Source organism: Anthonomus grandis, chromosome 8 (genome assembly GCF_022605725.1).
Source record: "Anthonomus grandis grandis chromosome 8, icAntGran1.3, whole genome shotgun sequence".
Lineage (NCBI taxonomy): Eukaryota > Metazoa > Arthropoda > Insecta > Coleoptera > Curculionidae > Anthonomus > Anthonomus grandis.
The window spans coordinates 29,890,240-29,902,597 of record NC_065553.1 but is presented as its reverse complement, the minus strand read 5'-3'; the positions used below and the strand labels follow the sequence as shown (position 1 = coordinate 29,902,597).

Sequence of the window (12,358 nt, the reverse complement as noted above, 5' to 3'; positions counted from 1 at the left end):
TCTTGAGAGGGAGGTTCTGGGGGGTAGGGGGTTGAAAGAGGAGAAGTGATTTCTGCATAAAAATTGTTCCCCCTCGATAATAAAATCGACGTGTCCTAGCGATTTTATAAAAACCTAACCCGTTTCGAGATAATAGGGGTGGGAAGTTTTCAAATTGACACCCTGTATATATATATATATCTTTTATTTATTTTTGTTTACATTTTTAAGACTATTATGTATATTTACTTGTATTTACTACCAGGTAGATTTTGTAAATATTAACTTTAATAAACACCCTATTTAAATTGAATTAAGGTGTTTTACTACTGAGTGAGTGAGGGTGACTGAGACAACTGACCATACAGAGAACCCACGAAGCCGGCCCGATAAGTTCTTTTTGTTTCATCATTTAAATTTAATAGGGTTTCTGTAACCTACCAGATCTAGGGAGTTGTTCTTGTTGTTTAAAACTTTTAAATCAAGACTGTCGAACAAACTCCCTAGAAATAGTCCCTGTAAACGGGTCAGTCCATCCAGTCAGGCGAAACTAATTGAATTACTTCAGTCGCTCCGGTCACCGGATTGACGCGTGCCTTAAGGCGAAATGCACATACACGGTATGGATTCGCATCCTGTTAGGCGAAACTGGAGGCCAAACTGACCATGTATGGGGGGCCTTTAGGATTCTGGTACTGATTGATAATATCATTAAGATAAGGTAGTTAATATCATTAAAATAAGGTAGCGAGAAAAATTATGCACAGCGGCAATACTGCCTAGGACTCGATCGCACAGTACCTTGCCCACAGTATAGTTTACTTGGGTAGAAAGTTCAAGTAAATGGACATGCGAAATTAAAACAGCATACAAATGGAGTAGAAATAGAAGTTTAAGGCTTATTTACCTTTTAATTCCACAGCTGGACATCAGATTTAGAGGATAGTACTCTCAAAAGCACTTATATCTACCAAGAACTTCATTAAATTGTCTTATTAATGAGGACTAATTTGCAAGCAAAACACTACGATTTGACACCGTTGCCACCCTGAAAATGACATTTACCTGTTATGCATTGCTTTTCTTCCGTTTGTCATGTTTTTAGTTTTTTTCCCGCTTTAAATTAGTGAGTTTTTTGCCAAGCCTGAGTAAACTTTTTTCCTTGAATGACTTAACCTCGTCTCTAAACTTAGAATCTAGATGAACAAATTCTATAATAGAAAACATTAAAGTAAGGGTAAAATACAAGTATTTAAGTTTAGAATTGCAGGTGTTTAACTTATTATTATGGCACTTAACTTTTTCTTTAAGCCAAATTGTCCTGGCCCTCTTAAGAGCGGTTTCGGATGATATGTTGTAAGTTTTTTTGACAAGTGTTAAGTTATTTTCTCGACCAAGTCATATTTCACTTTTTATTTTTTTTTAATTTTTTGCTTTATTTCCGTTCTCCCGTTCAACTTCATTCTTCAACAACCTCATTCTGCTTGTTTTGTTTACTTTTGTTTTATTTAGTTTTGAAACCGGATTTAATGTGCACGTTAGCATTATTTTTTATTTATTTATTTTTGTTTTACCTTAAATGTTTGTGGTGTTAATCCAATAGCTTTACGGGTAAGTCATATCTCAACATTGTTGTTTTTGTACTAGGGTTGCCTTCTTTTTTCTTTTAGATCAGACGATGCCTTAGGGCGAAACACGTGTAATCGTTTTTTTAAAAATCAAACACAATTTGAGACCATTGACTTTGTGTCCCTCCAATCTCTGAATTTTTATTATTAAGAGGTCTCTTTGAGAAAAACGGACTACTTTTTTGAAGTAAAATTTAGTTAGGAGGAAAAACATTCAAATATTTGATTTTATTTATATTTAATTACAACTTACACTATACATCACATTAGGCTTATTTAAACTAAGTATAGTTTTATAATACTTGCGCAGTAGGAAATGAATAGTAAAGAACATATTATAAAAAAGTCGAGCATGATTATGTTACCGCACCGTTCTATACTGTACGTGTTTCATTTCATGCTCCGTTTTCTTGTGCCTACGTTTTATCCAACATCTGTAAATAAAAAATGCTGCTAAAATTAAAAGAAAAGCAAGTGCAACTCCAATCCAGATGCCAAGTTTTTTGAAAAATGTTGAACGTTTGATTCGTTGCGTCTTTTCTAGACATTTTGCGTAAACACTTATGTCTTCGTCTGATATAAACTGACTACTGCACTCTAAAAATTAAAAAAAATAAAGTTATTAATTAAAGCCATAGGTTTATTTTAATTTCCATTTTTTAAACCGAACTCTAAATGTATCAAATTACATTTGCCGAAGTATCGAGCTATTAAATTGCAGTATTTAACTATTTAAGAGAACTACTTACCAGTCTCTTTATTAGGACATCTAAAAGCTGTAAAATTCACTTTTCTCTCAGCTAACCAGTTATTAATATTCCAACAATCGCAGGGACTTAAAAAGTTACAAGTAACATCAGAATTTGTCAAGATTTGCAAGTTGCAAAGGCCGGCAAAATGAGTTGTTGATATGTGGTTGAAATAGTTGCCTGAAAAAGAATTAGGTAATGAAAATATTTTATCTTATCACATTAACTAAAGCAGTATTTATTTATTTATAGTATCAACAGCCATAGAGGCCAATTATAGATACCACCTATAATATGTACTTACTACTCTAAAATGAAATCCAAATATCGTAGGGTTACAAGTAAAAATACATTAAGTCAAAAAATGTACTTTCGAGTAATTTCGTTGCAAAGTTTTTACTTTTACATTTTTTTTAATATTTACATGTCTTAAATAAAATTTAATTTTTTAAAAATTTTAATTTTTTTTGCATGTATATGGAGTAATAAGACTTAATAAACAGATTAATTAAACTTATAATATTCTTACTTTGGGGACATTAAGAATATATGGTTCGAATGGAACATACTCAAATTAAAACACACATTCTCTACTAAAACCAAAACTATATTATTTCCATTCAAGTATAATAACCTTTTGTTCGATAGCTAACTTGCTTACGCTATCATAATGAATCGACCTACTTATAGGCTAGAGGCAATAACCTTACATTAACACTTATTTCCTTTATGATTTCGCATAGAAACAATAAGCCATCGCAGAATTTTTTTAAAACTACTTTTAAGGGTCTTTAACCTATTACCTACTATATAGGCATCTACCACACCTTTCCCGCTAAAAAAAAACAAAACTATGTTACAACATTGTTTTTTTTTCTTAAACTAAAACCTAATAAACTTAAACTAAACCCTTATAACTAACTATTATAACCATAATAAACACCATTATAGCTCTACTTAGTCTAATCACTATACCGTTTTACTCTATTTTTATGCACTTCCACACTTTTACCGTCAATGTTTAAAATAATGCTTACATCTCTTTCCTTAATAACCGTATATGGTCCTTGGAACAATGTGTCCATTTTATTCACTTTACTATTATTTTGTAACAATACTTTTTCACCTGGTTTATAACTAATTTGTTTACAGTTTTTATCAAAATTTTCCTTCCGCTTACATTTTGTTTCTACATTATTAGCTCTTGCATTATTCTAAGCTTTTTGCAGTCTATACTTGATTTCCATTGGATAATTGTCAAAGCTATATAAGGGATCTATACCATGCTTAACATTACTTGGAATTATACAAGGCTTTACAAAAACAAGTTCAAATGGTGTATATTTCGTACTTGTATTCAGGCTGGTATTATACGAGAAAGACCAAAATGGAACCCAAGCACTCCAATTATTTAAACTTTTGGAAACTTGCATTCCAAGATATGCTGATAAATGTTTATGCGAGTTTTCCAAAGCTCGGTTTCATGGTGTTATGCGGTGGAATGTAATTGATTAATTTTTAATAACTGACAAGTTTCTTTAAAGATTTTTGACATAAATTCAGTTCCCTGATCGGTGATAATATCACGTGGGATACCATAACGCAATACAAACCCTTCTACGAAAGCCTTAGCTACAGTAATTGTTTCCTTATCTTTTAATGGATAACATTCGACAAACTTAGAAAGATCGTATTGGATTGTCAAAATGTATTTATTATTTTGTATGTCTTCAGGTAACGGACCTACTAAATCTAAGAAAACTCTTTCAAAAGCTGAAGTAGCTGTTGTAGTGATTGTCATTGGTTGTTTAATCATATTTGAAAGTTTTTACCTTTGACAGTCATCACACCGTTTAACAAAAGCTGCAATATCTTTTTCCAAGTTGGACCAAAAATAGTTTTTCCTAATATTTTTACACATTCCAGTTATACCTGCATGTCCACCTGTAGGTAGCATGTGGTAATCAGTCATAATCAATTGTTTTAATTCATCATTATCAACGCGTTGTTTATCCTTTATAACTATAATTTTTAGTGCACTATTTTTTAAAATATTTTTCTTTTTTCTTAAGTCATTTAAAAACTTTTCTGAATGTTCATTTCTTAAAATAACGACTTTCGGAATATTATATTCATTGCAAAATCTTATCAGATGTCCCAACGAAGTACCTAAGTCATACGTTGGTCGACCATTCTGGATAATATAAATAATTTGCATATCGACGTTATATTATTGTTGCCTATCTTCTTCGTTTTATTACTAGTTAGTTTTTTGTTTTCTATTTTTAAATATTCCATAGATGATATTGGTTGTAGTTCTATTAAATTAGCTGGACGTTTAAGCAACTCTACAATAACTGGTTGATCAGGCCTATTATTCATAGAATTACTTTCCACTTCTAAGCAATTTTCTTGTTCCTTATATTGTGCTCGAGTCACCATATTCATAATATGCAAAAGGCTTCGTTTGGTGGAGCAGATTCATAAATTGTAAAATTATATAAGTTAAGTTCTTTCATAGACTCTTCTTTTCTTCTTAAATGTTCCTGATACTTTAACTCTAACTTTTCTTTATCTATAGCTGTTGCCCGTTAATATTCGTTGCAAGTGGGACATTGGTCTTTTTTTGGTTTAAAGAATGATAGATTGTATTGGGTGCAAAATATTCTTCTATATGTAATAAGATTTACTTCCGGCGATTGATTTTTTTTACATTCTTCCATAAATAAATCAAACATTTTCTTAATATTTAGATTAGGATCTAAATAGAGCCGTTTAGTGGATTTTCTTGTGTAATGGCTCTCGACAACAGGAAAACTTTCAATATGTTCTTTCACTCTTATTATTACGTCTTCTGGAATCTTATTAGCTGAAGCTTTTTGGCCTCTCTTGTCTGTACCACTGTACTCACCAGTTTCACTTCTATTTTTAAATGCATTTAGGATTGGAATATTTGAAATCCATGAGGTTTTGCAGAAAAAAGGCTGACAGACTTGATGCCTAACTTCCTTTTTAGCAAAAAAGTATGACTTTGCAATACTCCTTTGTTTACTTTCCTCTCCTTTTCGAGGCCGCCGATATTTTACTTCTTTTATTAAAACATTCATAAGTATAACATCTTTTTGCCGTAGGTATTCCAGATTCCAAAATTTCTGGCATAATACTTTACGTTCATCGTCAGAAAAATATGTCGAACATTTATAACAGCACTTCGCACAATTCTCTGGCTTGGGAATTTTGGGAGTTTGTATCTGTTGGCTTCTTGGCTTCTTTTCTATATTTCTCTTCCAGCTTGAAGGCCTTGCAGTGCTCCATCTAGTTTTCTTTAAGCTAGTTTCATGTATAACTTAAGTTCTAAACTCTTCACCTTCTTCACTAGTTGCTGAACTATCATCGTTTTTTTCTGGTACATAGTCCTTATCTTTTAAAGAATCATCCGAGTCCTCTATATCCGAGCTATATTTCGTTAATTGGTAATTACTAGGTCCAGGTACATCCGGATTTAGCACAGAGGGAAAGATTGCTTTGGTTCGGAAGACACTGAGTATTAAAGCCGTCCACATCTGAGCCAAAGTTCACAGACGCGATATTGCTTGGTACAGAAATTTCAGCTCTTATTTGTCCGTCTAAAGACACGCTATTTTGTGACGCTGGCTTAAACGATATGTCACAGTCAGTTGTATGCTCAGTTCTTGAATTTAAAGAAATGCTTTGCGATGACTGTCCTGAATTCAGCCGATCTAAAATAGTCCAAAAATATATTACGAAATTACAAGTGTTGTAATTTACAATCAAACCGCTATGCCACACTCTATCGAAGGCTTTCTCGATATCGAGTGTGATCATGGCATTGAACGAATACACTAAACTTTGCTGGATCCTTGCAAGCTTTCTCAAAAACTTTTCCCATTGATGGGAGTAGACTAATAGGGCGATAATTTTCAGGTTTTGATAAATTCTTCCCGGGTTTTGGTATAAGTTTTACTATTGCCCTCCATGCGTTTGGAAAATACAAGAGGGTGAGGCATTGATTAAAAATTATCATTAATTCATATATTATGTTGTCGGATAGCATTTTAAGCATCTTATTGTTTATGTCATCTACCCCTGGTGCTTTTCTATTTTGTTGATTTGAGATTATGTCTCTTATTTCTTGAAATCTGATTCTTTTTGGGGCATTTATTGTTTGATATTGGATATTTTCTATTTCGCTATATGTTTGGTTAACTTGAGCTAATACAGTTTGGTCCTCTGGAAAATTATTTAAATTGAATTGATTTTCTAATTGTTGTTAAATGCTTTTACTTTTTCTAGGTCAGTATAAACTAGGCTTCCATCTGGTATTTGTATGGGCGGGAAATTGTATGAGCCAAAACAGATTTGGCTCTTCCTCTCAGAACCTTAGAGACTCTCCAATAGTTGGTGTGATTTTCATCATCATTGTTTAATTCCTCTAAAAAATTGTTCCACCTTTCATTTGAAGTCTGCCACTCAACTTTTTCTAACTTTCTCTTTCTGAAACTTTCCTAACTTTACTGGACAAAGCTTAGTTGTCAATATGAATCTTGAAAATTATTAATTTAAAAATAATATATAATTGAAAAATAACAGAATTACAGAAAATTTAGTAACTTCGTTACAAAATATACCGGCATAAGTGCAGTAGATAGGCTTAAACCATATTACATTCGTACAGATAGTGACACCAATTACTCAGAAGAAGAGCAAGCGTTGCTCAAAGGGAGAACGTCTCCCGAGAGGGAAAGTTACTCTGAGGCAAATATTGCCGAGAGCGTTTCTTTGGATGATGATGTTCCTCGGAAGGCAGTGAGCGCTAGGCCGGAAAGAAACGTTATCCCAGAGTCAAATGATAATTTAGATTTAAGACAAATCATTACAGGAAGGAAAATGGCGGCACAAAAGTTGGTTTAGAAATAAGCCTACTTGGTAGTTGTTTTTCTCTGTAGTATACAAGGTATGTAATGGCTCTGTGAGCTAATGATGTTTGTTTCTTTTATAAAATAATTAAAATAATAATTAACGCTAGCGGAAAGAAGTCACTTTTAGTTAATTATTCAGAATAATGATTGATACTATATATATTAAATTATTTTAAACTATTAAAATAAAGATAATTATATTATATTAAAATAAAGATAATTCACAAAGACATAACTCATTTGTTATCCAACATAAATAAACTAAATATAGATTTTCTTACCTGTAATATTAAGAGAAGCTATCATTGAATGCTGAATAAAATTTGGAAATTCTGCTGGTGTTCCCTCTTCAGTGATATAACTTATATCTACTTTAGTAAGACTGGAGTACGAAATAGGCTCGATATCTCTAAGTGATTCAGCAATATTAATATTCATATTTTTACTTAAGTATAAGATTTTAAGTGAAGGTAGCTGGAAAATTCCTGAAGGAACTGTTAATAATCCATTGACAGATAGATCTAAAGTTTCTAAATAATGCAATGGGTCAAATGTATCACTGTCCAATTTTTGTATAAAGTTGTCATATAGATACAGGTGCATAATATAAGGATATTTTTCTAACTGTGCTTTGCTTATTTTTCGTATTCGATTGGTTGATAAGTCCATTACCTGCAATTAGAAAATAATATACATTTTTTAACGGCAAAACGTGTTTTGTTTTACTGCTTAGTTTACTTTAAAGTTTTAAGTGTTGCTTGAGGACAGTATAATTGTGTAATGGCTTAAAATCTGCGTAATGATACCAGCTATCTCTTGCATAAAACCGCATTACGATTTTCTGCACGGATTTCAAGTAATCATTAATCATAATGTAAACAATAACAATAAGTATTTGTATACCGCCCAAAAAAACTATTGGAATTTGGAATGTTGGCATTTGCAACGTGCTTCAAGTGTTGTATGAAAAAAGAATTTTAAAATCTCTGTTGTAAAGAATGTCATGGTATTTTCCACCCTAGTCAAAAAGAACGAATGAACAACGCCATACCACTGGGCGGATACTTAATATATTGATCTGACATCTGTCACCAAAGAGCAGAAGAAAAGGAAGATTTAGAAAGGGACCTAGGGACAACTATCAACTCTTTAACGGATGAACTTAAGGGAAAGGACGTATATATATTCAGCGGCTTAGAAGTTACAGCCAGATCTTTGAAAGCGTGGCAGCGGAGGCAGAAGACAAGCCAACAGCTGAACTGGAAAAGCAAAATAAATACATACACGATCTCAAATGTCAACTTAAAGTGCTTGAAAAGAAATAATGAAGATCTACTACAACAACTAAAGGGGAACAAAATTTCGCACAAAATAAACTGAAACAAGTTTATGAGGAAACATCCAGACTTGCCAAAAACATGATTCTAATGATAGACGGTAATCTTTCAAAAAACGATTCTAAAAATCTTCAATTAAAGCAGAATCTGGATGTCAAACCTCAACTATTGGTTTTGGGTAAAATAATATTATAAGGGGTACGAATTTTACTTTTAAAAGTTCCACGAAAAAAAAGTACGACGTTAACTGCCAATGGCGTAATAGGCTACCACTTAAGTACTTCTTGAATTTATGGAATATAGCGGCAAACTCTCTAAAAAGGACTGTGTGGTTCTATTTGCGGGACGAGAAAATGCCTTAAGAGGTACTGCCAGTTGATACTCCCGCCATCACAAAACTCATTGGGGCATCCCAGCATACTAATTTGCTTCTAATTGGTGCTCCACAATCTCCAAATTGACCGGTGTTGAATGATTTTAATACAGAGCAAGATAGAATTTTTGGATCCGCAATTTCAATGCTAATTTTTTGCCTTTAAATTTCACTACGACGGAGCATCTACGTTACCCAATTTTTAAACATGAACGGGTCTTTGAATTCACTATTATTTTTTTTAGATCTCGAAGTTTATATATAGTGTGCATCTATCGGTCGCCTTCCTCTGACATTGAGGTATTCCTAAGAAATCTGAATAAGATTCTGTCTGGTATTTCAGGCTCTGCAAACACAATTGTAGCGGGGGATCTTAATGTAATAGGAGCTCTGCATGCACAACTCGCTTGAGTAATCTACTTGAGTGTTATGGCTTGCAAATGCTCGTTAAATCGCCGACACGTATTGCTCGATTATCTTCGAGTACTATTGACTATATATGCTCTAACTATTGTTCTGAGATAACTATATGTACCGTTAAAAATGCTGCACTATCCGACGATGAAGCAATTTTTTTTAACGTTTTACAACCTAAACAGCAAGCAAAATCTCTACCACATTTTGGTCGAGTTTTTAGCACTACAAATTACAAACAATTTAACAATTTATGCGCCTCTTCTAACTGGGACAAAATTCTTAAATCAGGTGACCCTATATCTGCTTTACACAATAGGATTGTTGACTAGTTTAATGCAGCTTTTCCTATCAAAAAGATAAAATGCAAAAAACTGTCTAGAAAAAAGTGGTTTACTAAGGGTCTAACTATTTCTTCAAAAAATCTCCGTTCCCTCCATACCATTAGGAAATATACGTCATCTCTTTATTTCAATGAGTATTTTGCTAAATATCGCTTCATATTTCGTCGCTTAATAAGACTCTTCAAGGAACAATATTATTCCAACAGGCTGATCAAGTCCCAAAATTCGCAGAGGGAACGTTGGAATATTATTTAAACGACATACGCAATAAAAACTTTCATTGCCCTTCTTCCGTTCCCAATGTTTCCCCAAAACGCGTTTAACAACTTTTATTGCACTATAGCAGATAATCTCCAATAACGCTTGACTCCATCAGTAGATCCAAAGACTTACTTGTCAGCTGTCAACGTCAGCAACGTTCAGACTCTTTTCTGTTTTTTGTGTGTTTTGATCTGCCAGAATTAAAAGGCGTCTTAAGAACGATAAAAAACAAAAACAGTTCAGGTGAGGATGGCATATCTGCAAACATTCTTCTCAATATTCCTGATTCAGCCTTAACGGTCCTGGTAAAGGCAATTAACCAGACATGCTAAACAAGAACATTTCCTCCAATTTCTATCGACCATATCAAAAATCATAGAAAAACTAGTGAAAACTCGTATGCTGTCTTTTATTAACGCAAATAACATCCTTAGTAAGTGTCAGTTCGGTCTTCGCGAGAATACCAATACAAATTATGCTGTATACCATCTTCTTCAGGACTTATACTCACATATTAATGGCGGGGGAGTTTCGGCGGCTATTTTTTTGATCTGTCAAAAGCTTTTGCGTTAGTCATGATATTCTGCTGCAGAAGCTCCACCGCTATGGTTTTAGAGGCTTTGCTCCATCATGGTTTTCTTAATTCTGCAACGGGTTTTGGTTGGGTCAAAATACTCAGAATATAGCTTTATTAGATGGGGAGTGCCTCAGGGCTCAATCTTAGGTCCAGTTCTATTTTTTCTTTACATAAATGATCTGGGTGGTCTTTCTATTCGCGGTGTCTTCACTATATTTGCAGATGATACCACAATATTGAGGCAGGCTCTAGACTCAGATTCTCCCCATAAGATCAACCTGGATGATCTTAATATGGTAAAAAGGTGATGTGACTCTAATTTACTTACACTAATACAAACAAAAACTAAATTCGTGTGTTTTAAATGTAATCTTAAAAATGCTTCGATAGATGGTGATCCCATTCAGATTAATCCTGACAGCAAATTTCTTGGAATTTTCACAGACAAAGATCTCAAATTTGACACACATATAAATCTTCTTGCCAAAAAGCTAACATCTGGTTGTTGTTATACTGTCAGGATTAGTGTACAGAAGCTTGGTCCAAAAATTGGCAAGTCCATTTATTGTTCCCTCTTTGAATCCCACCTTCGTTACGGTATCGCTTTCTGGGGCAGTGCAAGCAGTTATATTATTCAAATGTCGTTTGTTATTCAAAAACGGGCCATTCGATACATATGTGGTCCTAACCCCCGGGATTCATGCCGTCCTCTATTTCACCAAAATAAAATACTCTCTCATGTCTTTATATTTCTGAGACTGCTTGCATAATCTATAAGTACAGAGAAAAGTCTATGGTCAGGATTGCTCTGGTACCCAAGCAGGAATCAGATGATTTTGCACCTTCCTCGACCTATTTCAGCTTTAACAAAAAAATCAATTTTTTACGACAGTATTTCTATCTTTAATCATCTGCCTATCATTATTAAAAACTTAACTTTGCTTAGAATTCTCAAAAAACATTTAAAGAAATTGCTTGCTGCTAAGATCTATTACTCTGTTGAAGAATTTTTTAATGATATACTTTAAGTGACTGTTTATATATATATAAAATCATGGTTACATTTTTGTATGTATGTCTGTATTTTATATTTGTGTCTTAAATATTTCTTGTTAATTTTAATTTTTCAAGCTTTGTTAAAAACATTTTAATGTTATAATAATAAAGCAATATTTGACTTTGACTTTGACTTTAAGCATCACACAAAAACAAAAGCTACTTAAAAGAACTACAGTCTTTTTTAACACGTTAAACGCCATGAGGTATAAAAAACATGTCACACCTCATTTTGCTCTTGGGGCCTCGCGACGCGCATACACCCTTTCCTTTTCTACAGCATCATCGCGAAGTGCAACTGCAAATGGACCATCGACTTCTTTGCACAACCATTGATGTACCATTTAATGCTCGTTACTCGAACGAGGACGCTCTACATGAGAAGCCATATTGAGAAAAGTTACATTTTCGTCCGAGTGAACTATGGCCTTATCAACCGGTATTTTACTTTTTCTTTTGGTTTCAGGACGGGTCTTCAGATAGGAGAGACCTCGTCTGCTATTTTGTTTATGGATATAGAGTCGCGCAGGTTGATATCGGTACATGTTAACACGCCAAATGTCTACTTTACTACGGACATCGTCCAAGTAATAATAGCCGTAATGGTATTTTTTGCAGTACAGGTTCGTTTTTAAAATCTTGTTGAAGCATTCTTTTAAACTCTGTTTCTATTTTTTCTTTCATTAATTTTGTTTTAAGG

General features: G+C 33.4%; 1 protein-coding gene across 1 annotated transcript in view; it reads right to left on the bottom strand.

Moving 5' to 3' along the window:
- Window positions 1–1,828: 1,828 nt before the first annotated feature.
- The window catches only part of LOC126739178 (leucine-rich repeat transmembrane protein FLRT2-like), a 43,403-nt gene continuing 32,873 nt past the window's right edge, over window positions 1,829–12,358 (bottom strand). The window contains exons 3-5 of the mRNA XM_050444745.1: window positions 7,578–7,968; window positions 2,357–2,536; window positions 1,829–2,204 (exon numbers count right to left, since the gene is read on the bottom strand). Coding sequence (XP_050300702.1) covers window positions 1,969–2,204; window positions 2,357–2,536; window positions 7,578–7,968 — 807 coding nt within the window. The 3' untranslated portion in view covers window positions 1,829–1,968. The remainder of the gene's footprint in view (window positions 2,205–2,356; window positions 2,537–7,577; window positions 7,969–12,358) is intronic.